The sequence below is a fragment of the Cololabis saira genome, chromosome 23 (assembly GCF_033807715.1).
Source record: "Cololabis saira isolate AMF1-May2022 chromosome 23, fColSai1.1, whole genome shotgun sequence".
In the NCBI taxonomy this organism is placed as follows: domain Eukaryota; kingdom Metazoa; phylum Chordata; class Actinopteri; order Beloniformes; family Belonidae; genus Cololabis; species Cololabis saira.
In genome coordinates this window covers 16,244,835-16,264,509 of record NC_084609.1, presented here as the reverse complement: position 1 = coordinate 16,264,509, position 19,675 = coordinate 16,244,835, and the positions used below count along the sequence as shown (strand labels likewise).

General features: G+C 39.4%; 1 protein-coding gene across 2 annotated transcripts in view; it reads left to right on the top strand.

Annotated features, from left to right (window-relative positions):
* Positions 1–346: 346 nt before the first annotated feature.
* Positions 347–19,675, top strand: part of cpm (carboxypeptidase M) — a 37,483-nt gene continuing 18,154 nt past the window's right edge. Inside the window, exons 1-4 of one of the 2 annotated variants that reach the window (XM_061714463.1) lie at positions 377–409; positions 4,418–4,508; positions 5,701–5,883; positions 10,334–10,431. In XM_061714463.1, coding sequence (XP_061570447.1) covers positions 4,463–4,508; positions 5,701–5,883; positions 10,334–10,431 — 327 coding nt within the window. In that variant the 5' untranslated portion in view covers positions 377–409; positions 4,418–4,462. Of the gene's footprint in view, positions 410–4,417; positions 4,509–5,700; positions 5,884–10,333; positions 10,432–19,675 lie in introns of both variants that reach the window. The other variant, XM_061714464.1, reaches the window with a different exon arrangement.

Below are 19,675 nucleotides of genomic sequence, written 5' to 3'. Positions count from 1 at the left end.
GGGCGGTGGCCATGAGTGCGAGGGCCCGTTCATCGCTGCTTGCAGCTTTAATTCATATTTGTCATTGTAACTTTAGCAAAATGAATAAAACAAGGTAATCCATCGTCAGTTAATTCAACACTTTCGGCCTCTGTCACCTTTATTGACTCATCCATATACGCTTGTATTTACATGTGAATCGCGTGAACGACGGGAAACAAACAGATGAATCGACGCTCTGTTTCATTCATAAACCTGTTGACTCCGCCTGCGCTGCCCCCGCGCACAGACCGGACTCTCGCTCGCCCCGCCCCGCCGGGTGCACGGAGGCAGACCCGCTGGTGAATAAGTAACATTCATGGAGCGATCAGCGGGGCAGATGCAGCAGGCTGGTGTGTGAACGGTCTCCTCCGCTGGTGTCTGACGACAGGTAGGACTTCTGTTACTGAACTGTCTGTCAGTGTTTGGGATGGGAATGGACGCGTCCACATTCCGCCGGTGTCCCAGTAATATTTATTTAGACTCTCCGTATCTGCTAATTGCTGCCCTTTGAACGGCCAAAGGTGTGTGAGTTAACTTGTGGGGTTATAATATTTTGTAATATTTCCATTAATTCATAGTTAGTAACCTATTTCTGCAAACCTGTCAAATGTACATTTCCTAAAGCATTACTGCTATGTGGTTGGTTTAACTGTTTCTATTAAATATTGATTAAAAAAAAAAGTCAATCCATGTTGTCGTCGGTGATTAAAACTGCAGCTTTTTCACAATTTAATCTCGTCATTAAAGAAACGCCTTTTTTCCATTAATCATTACGACTGACCTATACACACAGTACTCGAGTTGTAAAAAAATTAGGGGGGATGGTGGATTTTATCATATGGGGACAGATAATTTGTCCTGATTACAAATAATATAATATATTACAAATAATAGCACTGACAAGTACATCAAGTACATCAAAACACAAAAATAAATAACAGTTTTCTGAACTTATCAATATGACTCTGTCCTTCACAGGATAAGTAAAATGGATCACTGCAAAAACTCAAAATCTTAACAAGAATATTTGTCTTATTTCTAGTTAAAATGTCTCATTTTAGTAAAAGAAATCTCATTACACTTAAAACAAGACTGGTCACTGGAAAAAAACAACTGTTTTATTCTGTTTCAAGTAGATTTTCACTTAAAATAAGTAGAAACATCTGCATGTGGAACAAGATTTTTTTTGCTTGTAATAAGAAGATCTCGTTCCACTGGCAGATTTTCCTACTTATTTCAAGTGAAAATTTACTTGAAACAGGTGAAAATTGTCAAATAAATTATTTTTCTGGTGTTATTTTTCTGGTGATAACTCTAAATAGCAGTAAAATCACATTCGTTGATGAAATGACATAAGGGATGGAAAGGAGGGATGGCAGTTTTACAGGGGGGATGATTTGGATCATTTTTATTTCAGGGGGGATGCCATCCCCCTTCATCCCCCCTCAACTCGAGTACTGTATACACACCTTAGGCTAATAATATAAGGCATTTTCAATTTTTTTCCCAGTATTTGCTGTGGTTTTGCACCAATTGTCATCCAGGGCCTAACTGGGGCATATATCTTAACCAGCCATGCTGTTTCCATATAATTATTTAATTTTAAGCTGTTTTTGATTGGTTTGTAAAATGACGTGGAAAGTGTGAAACTGCATGAACACCTTTCAGCTTCACTATGAAATCAGGAAAAGCTTCAAACAACATAGTGCAAAGTTGTTTTTAAGTTGCAGTGAAAATGTAAATATAGACAATACTAATGTCAAACCTGTAGAATTTATTTTAAAATGACGTCTGTAACCTGATATTTGCTTCAGAAAAAGCCCTGGAAATCCTAAAACTGTCTGATAAAACTCTGTTGCTCAGCCTCTAAAAGGACACACAAGAAAAAAAGTATTTGAGTGGGAACTTTTGTTTTTTCCTTTTCTGTAAAAATATTGTGATTTTTTTTCCATATATTATTTATCAGTATTCACAACACCACCCCAGGCATATTCAGAAATTCAGTCAAATCCAGCATCACACATTTATTCTTTGTCTCCCCAAACTTTTTCTCTTCAATTCTTTTCTTTACTTGTACCTTTTTTTTAATTTGAAATAGAGAGTGTGGATTGAAAATGAATTGTATTGGACAAACTCACAGCATTGAACATATTTGTTCTCTCTAAACTTAAAAAAATAGAAATAAATATGACCCATGCCAGTTAATTAACTCATCAGATTAAAGACTAAAGTAAAATTCACTAAAAGAAACACAAGTACAGCTCCTCTAGGAATCTGTAGACATGATCTGCAGGTTGACTGGCAGAATTTGCAGACAGTGACAAGAACCCATTACTTAGAGTAGCTCTGACAGCCCACCCCCCCGAGGGGATCCACATTCGACTTCAGTTACAGTTTCTCACGTGGGTGACATTAACAGAAATGAGCAGTGGTCCAGCCAATCAGGAGCTGAGCTCCTGGAGAGCCAACGGTTCAGTTTATGGTTGACATGTTAACATGAACAGAACCTGACTGATGAACAACTGCTTCCCTGGTGATGCTGCTGTCAAAGTGACAGGACACCGAAACAATATTTCACGATTTTCTTTCATGTTCCACTTTAATTTCCTGAATTTCTGCATTGACAGTCTGTTTCTGTGCAGCTGTGGACGCCCTGATCTCATTTTCCTCCAGATAACTCCTGGTTTCTCATCTAAATTGCTTTTATGTCTTTTTGCTCCTTTGAGATGGAATGTAATTAGACTGTCACAAATAACTCTGTGTCAATAATCTCTATATTTTCTCAAGAAGTCAATTACTTTTCTGGCTTATGAAGTGTCAGTTAATTATGAAATGTGCCCGTTATGACCGACCAAATCCCAAGTCTTGCTTTGTCCTACCGACAGCCTAAAACCCAGAGATTCAGTCAAAAGTTTAAAATGCTCACATTTGTGAAGGTGACCTTGGAAATAATTCATTAGCCAGGGGATAAAAAAAAATAGTTAGCACTCGTTTATCAGTTTAATTATTATGTATTGGATATTTTGCAAATTGAACCATTAAAAAAAAAAAAAAGACCCACATTTTTGTACCTTTTTCTCATAAATTAATAACATTTCCTGGGGGCTTAATGGAATATCCGTAACATACTTTGGTCAAAATATCTCATAGGTGAAGTACAACAGCTCTCTTTATAGTCATGTCTTCACTGCTCTGTTCATAGCAGCTTGTTTTAAGGCAGTGGAGTCATCTTCTTGACTTTCTGGGAAAACTGGGCCGTTTCATTTTTTTTAATGCATGTCATCATCTGCAGCCAAAGTACTGTTCCAATTCTCACGTCTGCATCTCATCAAGTCCGGTCCAAATTCCTGACACGTCTAGTTGATCTGCCCTTTGGATGCATTCGGTGGTGACTTCGGTAGACTTAAAAAGGTATCAGAGAATGGGTTTCACATGACCAGAATTAGGGCTGAACGATCAATCGCTTTTGCCTGTAAATCAATAATATTAGAAATAAATGTAATGCTTTAAACTCTCCTGGTGTGGTACAAAAAAATGTACCCCCCTCATAGTTGGCATGGGTGTGAGATCAAACGATTTAGACCAAAACAGTTTTTTGAACCAAGCTGTAAACATGTTTATTTCTGCTCCAAAGTTGGACATTTTAACATGGAGATTTACATGTACTGGCTTCTGGATCCGGTCAGTCGAGGAACTGCCATGTAACTTAATTTCTAATGAGTTCCAATGCATGTAAGACGTTTGGCGCTTGATCAATATGCTGATTTATCTTTTTTTCCCCTTCTAATGAATCAGAGATGTTGTCACTCATCAGTCTCAGTTTGCAGATTGGTAATTTATGTGACCATGAAAACAGGCTTAAATGAGGGATATCAGATTGGTATGAACACTGAAGTTACTTTCTGAATCACCACAAAGCTAAAGGGCAGTTCCACTGTGTTTTCATTGGTCTTAATATTAAATATAAAGTAAAACCAGAATTTTTATTAAAAATAACCGATTAATTGTTGTATTTTTATTGCATTTACTGACTAAATTAAAAGATGCCAGACTTGAAACAAAGACGCCTGGTCTGAGAAGAACATTTTATACAAAATGTATAAAATATTGTGTTACTATTGAACTCATCCATTAGGATTTATTGAAAAAGGGGAAAAGAAAAAGCACATTAAGTCACAATATTGGTAGAAAAAGAAAGATTTTCAATTTATTTTCAGTTACACCAAATTGTATTTATAAAACAGCTGAAATACAGAAGCATAAAACCCTTTAAAAATACACCGTATAAAGTGATGGTTATATAAACTTTAACAAGTGCCATTCCCAGTCGTTTTAATGTTTAAGTTTTATACCCAATTAAACTGAAGGTGTTTTTCAATGCGTGTTTGCCTCTTAGCTGAGGTGTGATGTCATCAAGTACACAAGTAACCTGCTCATCCAGATGCAGAAAGACAGACGTGTCCTCGGGTCCTCCAAATTATGTTCTCGTGAGTTCGACTTGCCAAGTACGAACTACCCAAGTGCACAAGCTTAGACTCGCCATACATACTCTGATCGTGGTCTGTGATGTCACTGTACCCTCTACATTTAAGCATCTTATGGAATGACATATTTACAGATCTGGTAGTCCCAAACAGCCTGGCGATGTGTTCGGCCTAAGCGAGATGCAGGCGTTAGGAGATTTTTGACGCTTTCAGTGTGAACGCAGGGTAAGCTTTTGAGCTGGTTGTTGTTCCTTAAGTTTTAAGATCAGGCTTTCAGCTGTCATTATATTTTGATCCTGGTGTTTGTGGGTGCTGAGTTCCACCCACTTTAAAAGCAGCCATAAAAGAGAATACAAAACAGGGAATATTTTATAGTACGGTAGTTTTTATTGAGTGAGCAGTTTTATCCAGTTAGTCTAGCACAGATGCTAATAGAGGAAACAGATTTTTAGAGTTTAAAGTGGCAATAAAGTATATTTTCATCATAAAATGGCTATTTTAATATGACATGAAAGGCTGTAAAACAGTAAAAGGGACAACATTGAGCTGGTGGAGACAACCATATAAACTGGTCCATCCAATAGAAAGCCAGACAGTGGGTGATTAGAAATTACACCGTCTGGAAATAAAGTCAGCCTTAAAAAGTCTGATATCTGGAGTGAGCTAGTATTTGGGCTTTTATGGTAACAAATACATTAAAAGTAGCTGCTGAAGCTGTATGGAATTTAAATTATTTCATTTATTGCAGCAGTCCAAAATCAAACGAATTAAAGTAATTTTCTCAACATTTAAAAGTATTTAGTAGGGATGTTGTTATTTAACTTAATTTGAAAATATTCTTTCATGTAATTCACTTCATAGTATTTAAAGTTATTAGGAGTTAATACACTGTTTGTAGGCTGAGTGTTATGTCATGTGGTTTCTGTGCACTCAGGTGAGGTTTTCATTTTATATCCCAATATATTTCTTTATAAAGTGGTGAAATAACAAAATTCACTGACCTCCTATGCACACGCAATACACTGTTTCACTTTTAATATCAGTGCTCTCCAATTGAGGAAATGTAAAGGAAGGATGACTTCTAGGTCCAATCTCGTGGGTTAAGAGGCATCATTTCCATATGAATCTAACAGACTGTTTGTATCACATCCACATCCTCTGCTGTCACTGTTTTAATTCCCTATCTCTCCTACAGGTTGGCTTGCAGTGATGCCATCATCACCCTTCTTCTTCCTTCTTCCCTTTCTCCTCCTCATCCCCACCTGGACCCTGGAGTTTCGTTACCATAACAACCGTGAGATCCAGGAGTACCTCCTCCAGGTCAACGCCTCCAACCCCGACATCGCACACCTGTACAGCATCGGCAAGTCTGTCAGAGGTAAAGAAGCACCTGCTCCCTGCTCTGGTCCGTCCTAGAGTTAAGAAACGTACGATGCTCGGAGTAATTAAAGTCACTGTGACAGACTTGATTCATTGAAACGGTACCTCACTAAGTACAAAGCCATGATAAGAGTGATTTGAAATTAAACCAATCTGCTTCTACATTAATGTTTAAACTGTTGGAGAATATCTCCATTTACAATGAACCACCATAAATACATATCACTCTACCATACATTCTCCATGAGAATAACACTGTAAGAATGAGTCTTACATGCATGGAGGATGTTGGAGTACGGTTCAAACCTTGGACCCCTGTCTGTGTTGTGTTAGGTTGTCTGTTCTTCCAAATACTGCCTGGGTGTTCTCCAGGTACTCTGGCTTCGTCCAAGCATTAACTATTAGGAGAAGATCTTGTAAATTAGGCTTCCATGATCAAAGTACTACAACAAAGGGGAAAAGTGGTACTGAGGGAAGCCAGTAAGAGGAGAAATACTTTTTAATACAGTATCAGGTGGGGCTGGGCGATTTGGACCAAAAGTCATATCTTGATATTTTCTAGCTGAATGGCGATACTCGATATATATCGATATTTTTTCTGTGCCATAATTGGGGTTTCCCCCAAAGCATTATAGCATAGCATCTCTGTTAGCTTCATTTTTTCTGAGGCAAACCCTTAAAAAAACAGTCAGTTTTAATACAATGCCTTGTGCCAAATGTCACACAGGTTCCTTTATTAACAGGTCTGCACAATATCAAAATGTATAAAACAAATTAAATAAAAATAAACTGCCTGCATATATAGAATAAAAATGCTTCTTGAATAAAATAAAACAAATATCCCTTTCCTACATAACAATTAAATTAAAATACACTGTGCAATTAATAAAATGTAGACAGTAACAGGCAGACTTTTCCACTGAAGCTGACAGTTGTGCAAATAACAAAACATTTGTGCAAATCTCAAATAAAACATTCAAGTCAATTTGTCACAAAATAAGCTATATCAAAATCATAAAAAAATGATGTGAGGGGCAGTTTGTTGGCTTTTTTTTTTTTTTATCTGACACATTTACTTTGTATCAAAACATTTTTGAAGCGACAAAATAATGACACAGAACACACCACCAAAAGGAGGGTTGTCTAAGTATCCACACGGACTAAACACTTTTGTTTTCCTGTATTAGATGTCTTATACTCATCTGCAATATAGAGAATAGCTTTTCATCACTTTTGTTTTAATCACATCTGAATGGAAATAAACAGGGAAGTGAACAGAAAGTAACATATTCAGAGTAAAACTTGACTCCAGGCTTGGACTTTACTTTCTAAATGATTGAAAGAGAAAATAGTCTCATTAGTAATTGAACACTTTTGGTATTTTGGTGTTTCACTAACACAGTTACTTGAGCACGTGCTTCCACACACACACACACTCCCACCGCATTGCTGTCAACTGCAGTGTCAGGTGTCAGTCACTATGGCAACCAGGACACTGACTGGTGACTGCTGTCGTGATCGTATGACTGGACTGAAGACGGCGGTTCATTTAATCTGGGACGCCCTAATCAGGCTAATCACACACATGCAGACACGGATGGCTAATCTGAGCTAATCTAGGACACCAGCTGGCCTGCTTCCAACCCTTGTGTATCTGTGTGTGGTTATGTGTGTGTTCGTGTTTGTGCGTCATCTCGTTTGTCTTTGCAGTGAGGCAATTTTTCCCTCAGGTCGCTGTGATAACCCGTTCACACCTTACCGTGTTTTAACTGTTTTTTTCTGTGTGTGTGTGTGTGTGTGTGTGTGTGTGTGTGTGTGTGTGTGTGTGTGTGTGTGTGTGTGTGTGTGTGTGTGTGTGTGTGTGTGTGTGTGTGTGTGTGTGTGTGTGTGTGTGTGTGTGTGTGTGTGTGTGTGTGTGTGTGTGTGTGTGTGTGTGTGTTACAGACTTGTAAAGGCTTGTAGACCTTCGTTCAGTCAGTCATTTGCAACACAGCTCCAGTCAAGCAGCTGGTCTCAGTGAAAATGCTTTTGGAAAGCTCTAGAGCTGCATGCTTCATAGACCCAAGAGGAATAGCAGGATCACCACATCTGTGATTTAAAAATATACATTAGTGAACTTTATTTCCAAGTGGTAAATACAAATTGAAGCCTTCCTAAATCTCTTACCGACCAAGTTTGGCTGTATTGTAAAAACATCAGAGCACCACTTGTACCATTTGGTCTTTACAGTCTTTGTTTCTCACTGGAGTGTTGAATTTTACATGTCTGTCATTATGGGAGAGTGCTCACTTCAGGCTGTCTGTAAACGACTGCATACACAAGGCGATTTCTTGTTAACAATCTGTCGTAGCATGTGCACATCTGCACCCTGCCTCCTTCTCTGCATGTCAAACTCCTGAAACGCAGTCCTTCTCATGGACACAATAGCTTTTGTTCACACGTGCACTGCAGGCTTGAAATGTTCCAGAAATGTTCCAGAAATGTTCCAGAGGGGTGGCATGTGGGAATGCAAATGTCTGAGATCATTCCAGCCATCTCTCTGGTAATGTCTCGGAAAGATGTGTGAATGTAGAAGCTAATCGTCTGGAGCATAAGCTCCATCTAAGGGTATGTGTTAGGAGCGTCATGCTGTTTTACCATTGCACCTAATTCTTTAATCTCTTCATATCGCAGTTTTGCAAATATTTCCAAGAACATATGGTAATAATATTAACATAAAAACAGGTGTCATGTGTCTCCCATCCTTATTTCCAATATGCAAACAAAACATTTTCCTTTGTTATAAACTAGGGATGAGAATATAGACCGTGGAGGGCAAGTTTGATTTAGAGCCAGTATTTTTATGATTTGTGGCACTTCCATTCGCTTTTATTTAGACCGGGGGTACCTAAAGTTGGTCCTCAAGGGCTGCTGTCCTGCATGTTTTAGATGTTTCCACACGTCTGATTCTAATTAATGCTTGTCATCAGCTTGACTTCAAGGTCTGCATAACTCTCAATGACACAGCCATGTCTGTCAGGGTGCGTTAAAGCATGGAAACAAACGTGCAGGACACCGGCCCTCGAGGACCGTCTTTGGGCACCCCTTATTTAGACCAAGTCACACATGAAGATAGTACGATCGGCTTTCGATCAGCAGACTTGTTACTATGCTATGCTAAAGCAGTCAGTTCAGATGAAACATCGTTCCAAGTTCCCACTTCTGAGGTGAAACAAACACATCTTAAGAACGTGATCACAGATCCAACTGTACAGTCAGGCGGATAATGGTTTAGTTGCTTTCAACTGGTACTGAGAATGAACTTGACACACTTGAACAACTTTGTACAAATAAATTACCTGAACACTTTCTTCATACTTAAGACAGTAAACTATTATTCTGAGTCATACTTCACCAGCCATCCAACTTCACTCTCAGGACCTACAGCAGAGTCGAAGGCAACAAAACCATTATCCCTCCGATTGGACTGCTTCATTTGGGAACAAACTGTTACCGTCCAATCAACTTGAATTATAAAGACAGTGTCTGGTAATTTCAGAGTCCCACACTTGTGTACATTGCTGAGTTTTACATGTACTCCTCTGCTTTAAATAACACATGTTCACAGCAGCCCCTTATTTTAATTAGCGTATTTGTATTACATAATTTAAAAACTCAGATTTATATTATTGTTATAAAAGTACATTTACAAACTCTGGGATCAGTTATGCACATAATATTGCAAGGTCAAGGTCTTTTTGATGGTAATTATATCCAATAGTGCAGCAACTACAAGGAAAGTCCCAACCAAAGTTTGAACAAATTATCCACAAAATCTGTGGTGGTGTGAGAACATTAGGAACAATTACACGTCTCTGCTGTCTGCACGTGTCTGCACACATGTCTGCAGCTGAGTTTAAACAAACACTTGTTGGGTGGTGTGATCTGACTGAATGGTGCATGCACTAGCACTTAATTTTCCACCACGAAGATTGCTGGCAAAGTTAAACAGTAACCTAAAAATTCTACTTAACCACTCAACAATGACGTTCCCTGTGAGTCAGGCTGAGCGAGGCCCTGAATTAAGGCCCTGAATGTGTACATGTGAATCCCGTCTCAGACTGCAGGATTACTTGTGGTTGCTGGTATTTCTGCAGCTAGTAAGGAAGGATCTCCCATTATTCTCTCTTGTAGAAACAACGCCCAGATTGCTTTCAAGAAGCTCTTAAAAAAAAAAATCAATAAACCGTGCAATCTGTGCTGACTTGACCCTGAGACATCATGAATTACACAGTTATTGGCCCGGATGCACTGATAAGCTCCCGTCTATTCTTTTGTCTTCCTTAATTCAATTTATATGCTATTTTTGCAATAACAAATCCAGTCAACTGTGTTGTTATTTAAAGATGAGACAAAATAAATGTGTCCTATTCTGTGTTAAAGCTGTGTTTGCTCTGTATTTTTTTCAGAACAGGAGCTGTGGGTGTTAGCTCTGGGTGTCAGCCCTCGCCGTCACACCGTCGGAATCCCAGAGTTCAAATATGTGGCCAACATGCATGGAAATGAGGTGAGAGAGCGCGTACATGCACGGACACACTCACCGCAGAACCCCTCCCTCTTAACAGGAAGCAGGACTAAAGGGAGACTAAAGAGATCCACAAAAGCCTTTCAGTGTCAGACACAGTCCATGCACCCTTTTGTGCGCGGACGACGGACTGCGAGGTGGCCCGTATTATTCTCGGATAAAAACGGACAGTACGCTGAGTCAACATTTAAACTTTATACAACAGACTTTGGGAAATTAATTCATTTCAAACAACGGCCAGAACCGACAGAGAATGAGACGGCGTTCATAAACAGGTGCCGGAGCAAAGAGCTAATCTCATATTCAATTGTATTTTTGCAGGCAAGTCGGTGGTGAATGCTTACTACGCCGATTCAGAAAAATTCAGGACAAAAGCAAAAAGTAATAATAATATTAATACAGAGCAGTTAAAAAAAAGTGCTTTTACTTTTCTTTTGCAAAGTGTTAACGAGGAAGAAGCAGGTACGGAGAGAAAAGAGAGAAAAACGTGCAGTGACAACTCCAGATTCTTGCACACTTTAAGATATGTGTATATATATATATATATATATATATATATATATATATATATATATATATATATATATATATATATATATATATAATATGTGTGTGTGTTCACTGAGGACAAACCGTATTTCTGTAGTATCACAGACTGGAATGGATGTTCCCTCGGCCCACTGACTGATACGTCTTGCCTCATGACTCATCTTTAGCCGTCAGCAGCATTATCTTTATTTTTCTGATCCCTTGAAATACTGAGTCTTCTGGTTTCAGAGCCCTAAAATTGGGTACAGCTGTCCAGACACTGTTGGATAATGACTAGCATATTTATATTCAATTATGTGCAGAGATGCTCACTTTGCATCATGCAATGCATCATTTGCAGCTGCATTATGTGTTCAGTTCCACTTTGAAAACATTTGCTTAACAGGTCTGGATAATTAAATCAAGTGGTTTTCTTGTTTTAAGTCCACTTCGTTTCCTAAAAGGGTCCAGGGCCTGGATTTCTTGCCTTCATCAAAGGGAGGATGACTTTGCAACTTCACCTAAATATAATTCAGGATAATGTGAGGTTGGCTGTCCATCATCAGAGGCCTAGGAGAAGCTGGGTGATGCAACAGGACAATGAAACCTTGGTCATGAACTGTGACCAGAATGAATTTGTGAGTAAATAGTGAGCAGAGTGAAATTTAAGCATGCTTTGGCATTCATAGAAATGATTGAAGTTGAAGCTTTGTAAATGAGGAGTGCACCATAGGAGTGTGTTACCAGCTTATGCATATTGTGTTTGTGTTATTGAGACTTGGATGAGAGTCACAACACATTTTATGGCAAATTAATGTAGAAACGGTGAATTGCTAATATTTTTGGCAATGCATAGCTAAAGTCGTCATATAAAAACAGTTCAGTTTCGTCAGGACTTCAGTACAGAACACTGAGCCTGGTTTGGGTCATCGAGGGAAAAACAAAAGCTAGACAAGTGTAAGGTCTGATTGAGACGATAACTATCAAAACAAAGAATTCAGTAAAATTGGAAAATTGAAACCACATGGCACATTTTATCATAATAAAATAAGTGCTGTATAAATAAATAGTAAAAGCATTTAAAACTCCCTTAAAAAAACGAATGGAAACTCAGAGCAACCCTTGACCGGCATCTGGTTGCCACGGTGACCGTGGACGGCTGATTGCACTGCGTGTGTGAGAGTCTGTGGAAATGCCATTAAAGGGACAAGTACTGCTCAGAGACACACACACACACACACACACACACACACACACACACACACACACACACACACACACACACACACACACACACACACACACACACACACACACACACAGTCAGCCGAGTGTGTCGGCACAGACAAAATGTCCTGAAAAGGACCTTTTCACTGAAATTACACACACATTTTCACCTACACACACACACACACACACACACACACACACACACACACACACACACACACACACACACACACACACACACACACACAGACACACACACACACAGATAGACACACACTCTATACTGAACTGATGCTACAATATTAGATGATAATATAGATGACAGAAAAGAGGATAAAAAAGGAGAAACAGTATAATTAGGCTTTGATGCTGGAGCTCACTGCCTTATCACTGAAACTAAATGAGTTTTTAAATCCTCTCACCGTAAATCAGTTCCTTCAGCGTGTGTGTGTGTGTCTGCCTCACAGGAAATAAAACTGCAGTCATTCAGAGTTATGTGGAGGGATCAAATCACAGAGACGTGCAGAGCAGATAAGAAACGCTCCGTGGCACCTTTCCTACTCTTCAACGCGCAGTCGGCTGCAGGAAAGACGGGAGGTTTTGGAGAAGCAACTCCTTCAATTAATTGGGCTTTTCTTGTGTCTTCCTATTCAAATAAGCCCCACTTCGCCCTTAAAATCCGTAAATGTGTCCTTTTACTTCTTTTGTTTTTTTCTCCATAACTTGTAACCAAGAGTGCAACTCATCAGTTTTATTGATAGGATTGTGGGGGGGTTAAGTAAACATTGACATTGTAGAAAATGGTTGGTCTCCATTGTCCTGTCGTCTGATCATCGTCATAGCGGTTCTTTGGGCTGAACCAGAAAAGAGTCTGTGATTCTGCAGCATCAGTTTTCCTGACCTGAAGCTGGTGCTTTGGCGTTGCATCATAACATTTGTCAACCACTGAAAAAACAATTGCTCAAACATACAGACAAGTTTGGTCTTTATCAGAGTTTTATCTGCTGAAACGGTTCTCTTTGTTGCTACTCTGATAAAAGTTTCTAAACATTGTCTTGAGAAAAGCTGGTATACTTGCGAACACATTCAAACATTTCATCCTGTAATTGTTACTTCACCCACAAGCAAATGCTGACAATGTTGCTAAAGTGGGATTTTCAATGTTGATCCAACACTTTTCACCAACCACTGAATGATTTGACAAGAAAGCTTTTGCTGAGTTTCATGGTCCTCCGATGACTCAGGGTGCTGATGTCTGGGACTTTCTGATTTTTATTCTCTGCTACGAACGGCGAGGAGAACTTTGTACAAACAGGAACACATCTCAACAGCTTTTGGTTTGAACGGCATTATATTGTCATCCTTAGGATCATCCCTGATCTGTAGATTTTGTGTTGGAAATACAGGCTTTTGAACGCACACATTGTTGATGCATAGACCTCCTGTTAGAAAACTGTAGCCAAGCACAGGAAGGAAAAAGACATGTGATGTACATCCACAACCAGATTGTGTGGATGGGAGCAGCCAGAGGAGTGAGGAAGTTTAAAAAAAACAGCTGATCCAAACAGAAATGAAGTCTGCCTTGTTGAAAACTCTCTCAGAAAACGGCTACCATGACATTTCTGGTTTATTTATTCTCAATCATCTAAGAACTTAGAACTTATTTATTTTTTTGTTTCCAACTCTACATTTGTAAAGACATGAAACATATTTCTGCTTTTCTTGCAACTGAAGGCTATTTTTAGTCATGCTGAGGTGGAAGTTGTTGTTTTATTTGATTAGAAATGTCTCAAATATCGGATTTCTATTATGTGCTTCACTTTTGTTTTTCTACTAGAAGAAAAAAAAACATCTAATTTCTTTGAAATTGGACAACTGCTAATGCTCCCTGAGAATGACGATTCCCAATACTCTATTCTAATCCTAACGTCCACTTTCATTGTTTTTGTTGGAAATTTTCTCAAACTATCTGATGGATTGGGGTGAAATTTTCAGTAGTTCTTTACGTAAGCTCCCAAGAAAATGAATCCTAACTTAATTTTGTTCAAAGCTACTTAAATTGCAATAAAATGTAAGCGTTTAAGCTTCCTTGAGTGTTATTTTGCCCTAGTTTCTTTTGAAATAATGTTATTTAAAGTTGTGGTCAGATTTACAAGAAATTGGAAGTGTTGAACGACTGAGGTTGATCAGGATCCGGACGTGGGCGGGGTATTCTCTTTTTCCCTCCAACCCCTGTAAAGGTACACACTGTGGGACTGTTGTGTGTGGGCGGTGCAGAAAGTACGGGTTTTCCTTTGTCTTCACTGGAAACTTGGCCCCAAACTGCACACGGGCTTCTCTGTCTTCAACCGTTGTCTCCGAGGAAGTTTCAAGTAAGGCCCACCTTCATTTTCCTGCATTACTGAACCTTGGTGTACATCTGAAAATACATACACATTAGGGCTGGGCGATATGGACCAAAAGTCATATCTCGATATTTTCTAGCTGAATGGCGATACTCGATAAAAAAAAAATATCGAGATATATCTCGATATGTTTTCTGTGCCATAATTGGGGTTTCCCCCAAAGCATTATAGCATAGCATCTCTGTTAGCTTCATTTTTTTCTGAGGCAAACCCTTAAAAAAACAGTCAGTTTTAATACAAAGCCTCGTGCCAAATGTCACACAGGTACCTTTATTAACAGAGATCTGCACAATATCAAAATGTATAAAACAAGTGAAATAAAAATAAACTGCCTGCATATATAGAATAAAAATGCTTCTTGAATAAAATAAAACAAATATCCCTTTCCTGCATAACAATTAAATTAAAATACACTGTACAATTAATACAATGTAGACAGTAACAGGCAGACTTTTCCACTGAGGTTGACAGTTGTGCAAATAACAAAACATTTGTGCAAATCTCAATTTGTCACAAAATAAGCTATATCAAAATCAAAGAAAATTTTTTTTTTTTTTTTTTTTTTTTAATCGATATAAACGATATTGTCTCGTACCATATCGCGTTTGAAAATATATCGATATATATTAAAATCTCGATATATCGCCCAGCCCTAATACACATGATAAACATGGCTGCTTGAACCTTGGTTTACACCTGCAACAAAGTCAAACTAACACATGAACCAGAGGTGGGCAGAATCTCCAAGCATTGTTTAAGACCTGACATTAAAGATATTGACACTTAGAGGAGATATCTATCCTTTTAGTCATTTTCTGACGCTTATCTGGGACCAGGTCGTGGAGGGAAACGGCTGAGCATGCATCCCCAGACCTCACTCTTCTCCAGGCACCAAGCCCTACCAGGGACACGCCACGGCATTCCCAGCCAACTGAAAGATAAAATCACTCCAGCAAGTCCAGTCTGCCTCAAGGCCTCCTATACAACATGGCTTGTCCCAAACACCTTATCTGGAGGGGATCCATCAGACCGCCTGACCAGACGCTCCAACTACCTCAGCCCTCAATACGGAGCAGTGACTCTGCTGTGAGCCACTCCCGGATGATTGAGCTCCTCACCCTATCCCTAAGGGTTATCCCATCAACCTTCACAACACGCTCATTTTGGCAGCCTGTATTTATGACCTCATTCTTTCAGTCACCACCTCCAATTCATGACCATGTCTTTGTTTTTCAGCTCGGCGGTTCCCTGTGACGCATTAATGTGTTACCATTTGTGAGAGTCATGCAACATTCACTCACACACTCCTATAGGGGTGTGTGTGTGTGTTTATATGGAGTAATTAAGACTTTGTGAATCTGAATATAATAATTTCTGAAAAGTTTCTGGTCTCAGAATGTCTCCTACTTCTAGCATCACTTCTAGTATCTATGTCTTTGTATGCAGCTTTTTTCCAGAGGTTTGAGCCCATTACATTCCCTTTATCTGTCCTCCATCGTCAGACATTTACATCATGGACAGGATCCCTGCTCCTTTTTATCTAAGACACTGTTGGTTCAAAAATGTGCTTCGATATAAGCACATGTCTCAGATTAGGTGCTGTTCCCTTTAAGCGTGTTGTCGTACAAACTCATTTAAAAAAGAAGAGCTTGAACCCCGCCAGCTTGCAGTTTGTTTACATTTTTTTTCTCTAAAAATATCCCTTTTTATCAAAAGTCTAGAAGAACATTGTTTTTAAGGCAACAAACTTTTTTTAAGATTGGTATTTTTATGAAGGTTTCAGTCTGGTTTTAAGCCTTTCTACTTGATTAGGGACGTGGTTTTTCCACTTTATCTTGTGGATGTATTATAGCAGATAATTCTCCCTGGTTGTGACAGTTGACGTACTGTATAGAAAGAACAAAGCCATCTCATTTGGGTCCCAGTTTGCATATTTAACTCTGCATAAGCTACATATACAAGCCAGGACAGGTATGTTAAAACATTGTGAAGTTTATGAAGAGTTTATAAGTGGTTGCGAGCAGAAATGAAGAGGAGTGAAGAATGTACCAGGTTGTTTTGATCATAGTTTATCTTTTTGACTTCAATACTCAGGGCTATCGCTCACTGCAGTCGTGAATTTTGTAATGCTGCTGCAATGTTTCAGTTCAATTTACCTCTGAAATAAGACAGCATGACAGAGACCTCAGCTGTACTACACACCTCGATTAGAATGATGACACAGGAGACACACACACACACACAAAAATCATATTTCAAGTCAGAAGTACATTAGAAGCAGTGTGGGGAAACATATTTTAGTCAAGGATATTTCAGTATGTCAACTCTGGAAGACAGGTACTGAATTACTAACTTTCCAGCTAAGTGACGACCAACCCAGTCTCACCAGCAGCTGCCAATATATTTCAAATGACTTTGAACACTTTTAGCGGGGCCGCCTCCACTGGATCAATAGGATCATTCAGCTGATTCCAAAGGCAATGGCATATTTAACCAGGAGTGCTCCCAAGTCCTTGTGAGCTTCTGGGATGGATAACAGTCTTGGGGGCAAAGAAAATAATTTCCTGTTGAAGGATGAAGATAAAACCAAGAATAACTTTGTATATGAAAGTATTGCGGTGGTTGAGTCTGTGGGTGGATCAAAGCAGATTATCCAACATGGGCATACAATAAGCAGTAGTACATCACGCTTTTGAAGAAATATTCCCTCAGTGAAACAACCCTGCATCTATTGTAGACAGTAAGGAAACCTTTTTAGTTAGTAAAATGACATGAATTTAAGCAAATTTGAGTTGCAACAGAATCTGTTTGCAGCAAAATGGCAATTATTGTTAACCCTGGGTGCAAAACCCTCAGGACAAGACTCAGTTGGGTGTGGAAGGAGTCTGACTACCAATGTCATGCAGACTACTGCCAGTTGATGCAAAAGAGGAGATCATGGGCTCTGCATGTGTAGAACTGGATCAGTACTTATGCATTCATAACAAAATAGGCAAGCGTGTATTGTAAGTAGTTTGCACATCATCAGAAGTTAACTTACAACAAGCTGGCATCAGAAGTAGACGCCAGTCCTTATAGATAGATAGATAGATAGATAGATAGATAGATAGATAGATAGATAGTCCAAGTATTCAGCAACTACATAGATACCAAAAAAAGAAAGTTAGTATCAACAACAAACAGAAAAACTTGGTTAGTTACATATGGTAACTTAATAGTGCTGCACCTCAATGAAAGTGTCTATACAGTTTTAGTACAAAAACAAGGTTATGTTTATGTACGGACCTTATCCAAGCTATCATCTGTCAGTGGTTGACATTTCCCCCAGTTTGTGTTTCTGTTTTGCCCCGCCTGTGTCCCATCTGCCCTGATTGTCTGCACCTGTGTCTCGTTATCCCCTGTGTATATCTGGTCTTGTCATTCCCTTGCTCCTTGTGGTTCCGGACTGTGTTTTCCTCCATGTGTCCTGCCTGTTTTTGCTCCAGTTTTTTTTTTTTTTTTTTTGCTCCTGTTTCCGTGTGTTTTTGATCTTGCTAAGCAGCGCTTTGTTTTTTGGTTTGGAAATTAAACCCTTTTTTTTGCAAACTCCTGCCTCGCTCGTCTGCATCTGGGTCCTCACAACACCAGTCCTGACATCATTTAAGTGTGATGACATTTTTGAGCCTGATCAGAGGCTTAAAATAGAAATGTATTTGAACTTAGGCATGTTGCCACCAGGGCTAACATTGTCAGTTTGCTGCTGACAGTTACCGTAGCGTTGGTAATGGTGACGTTCACCATTAGTGTGTGTGCTTATGTGCTGGTTTCAATGGATTTTCACTGCTTTTTATGGTTTTTAAACTGTTCCATTTAATTGTTTTAGTTTAGGGTTTTTAAGTTGTGCTGTTTAAACCCTTTCAGCCCGTTTATCTTTATAACCTGCGGACGGACATGATGATGACTCACCTGATGGGCCTGTTCATTGTTTTGTCTCTGTTGTGCTACCTTTGGCATGGACTTTGCACGTCCAGCTAGCCTCTCCAATACAGCAGTCACTTCCCTCTGCTGTTGTGTAATTCTGGTGGGGGCATCATGGATGACTTTGCAGTTTTCCCCCAAGGAGATCCTCCTGCTGGATCCATCTGCGGGAAAGCCAGAACCAGGCACTAAGGGCCCGATTTACTAAGATCCTAAATAAAGAGTACTAAATTGCGTGTGCACTGAAAAAGTTTGCGCGTGCTGTTTGCGTGTGGTTTGCGGGTGATCAACTAAGATTGCGTGCGCAATTGATAACAGGTGCAAACCTCAGTATTTAAATGAGGTGTTGCGTGTCTTACGGTTTGCGAGCGCAAACTTTGCGCCATGGAGAGTGGATGGAAAGCAGGATAGTCGCAAGCGCAAAATGAAATTTGACGAGTTGGAGTTAGAGACAGGGTCGGCGCCAGAGCAAATATTCAGAGGGGGCACGAGGCTTATTAGGGCGGGCATAAAATCAGTCCTGTAGGACAGCATTTTAAGGAAAAAAGTGCATTCTCACTGCTTTCCTATTAATAATCTGTCTAAAACATGTGGAGAAATAAAATCACGATAAATAAAATAAATAAAATTGTGGGCGAGTGGAGGGGGGCACATTAAAAGAAGGTGGCAAGATATAAGGCGAAGAACTAAAGAAAAAGTGGCCTTTAATAAAACTTGTGCAACCATTGTTAAAATAGCATGCAGCAGAATAAAGACTCTCTCTCTGCGTATTCTTTGATTTTGGATGTCGCCTCCTTGCCACAATAACAGCAGCAGCAGATTAGCACCTTCCTTTCGAACGTATTAAATACAGACGCAATCACAACACGCGCAACTACTTCTGGCTTGGTAAATCTCATTGCGGGTGGTAAATGGACATATTTGCATGTTCCCCTCCCAGTATTTAGCGCTCTCTGGCGGTTACGTCCCATATTGATTATTCATCAGGGCAAAAGTACTAAATGGATTGCGTGTGCTATTCTGCGGATTTCAGAGACGCAGTCGTCTTTGCACGCTGTTAGTAGATCAGCTCGCACATTGGTTTGCGGGTGCTGTCAAGTTTGCAC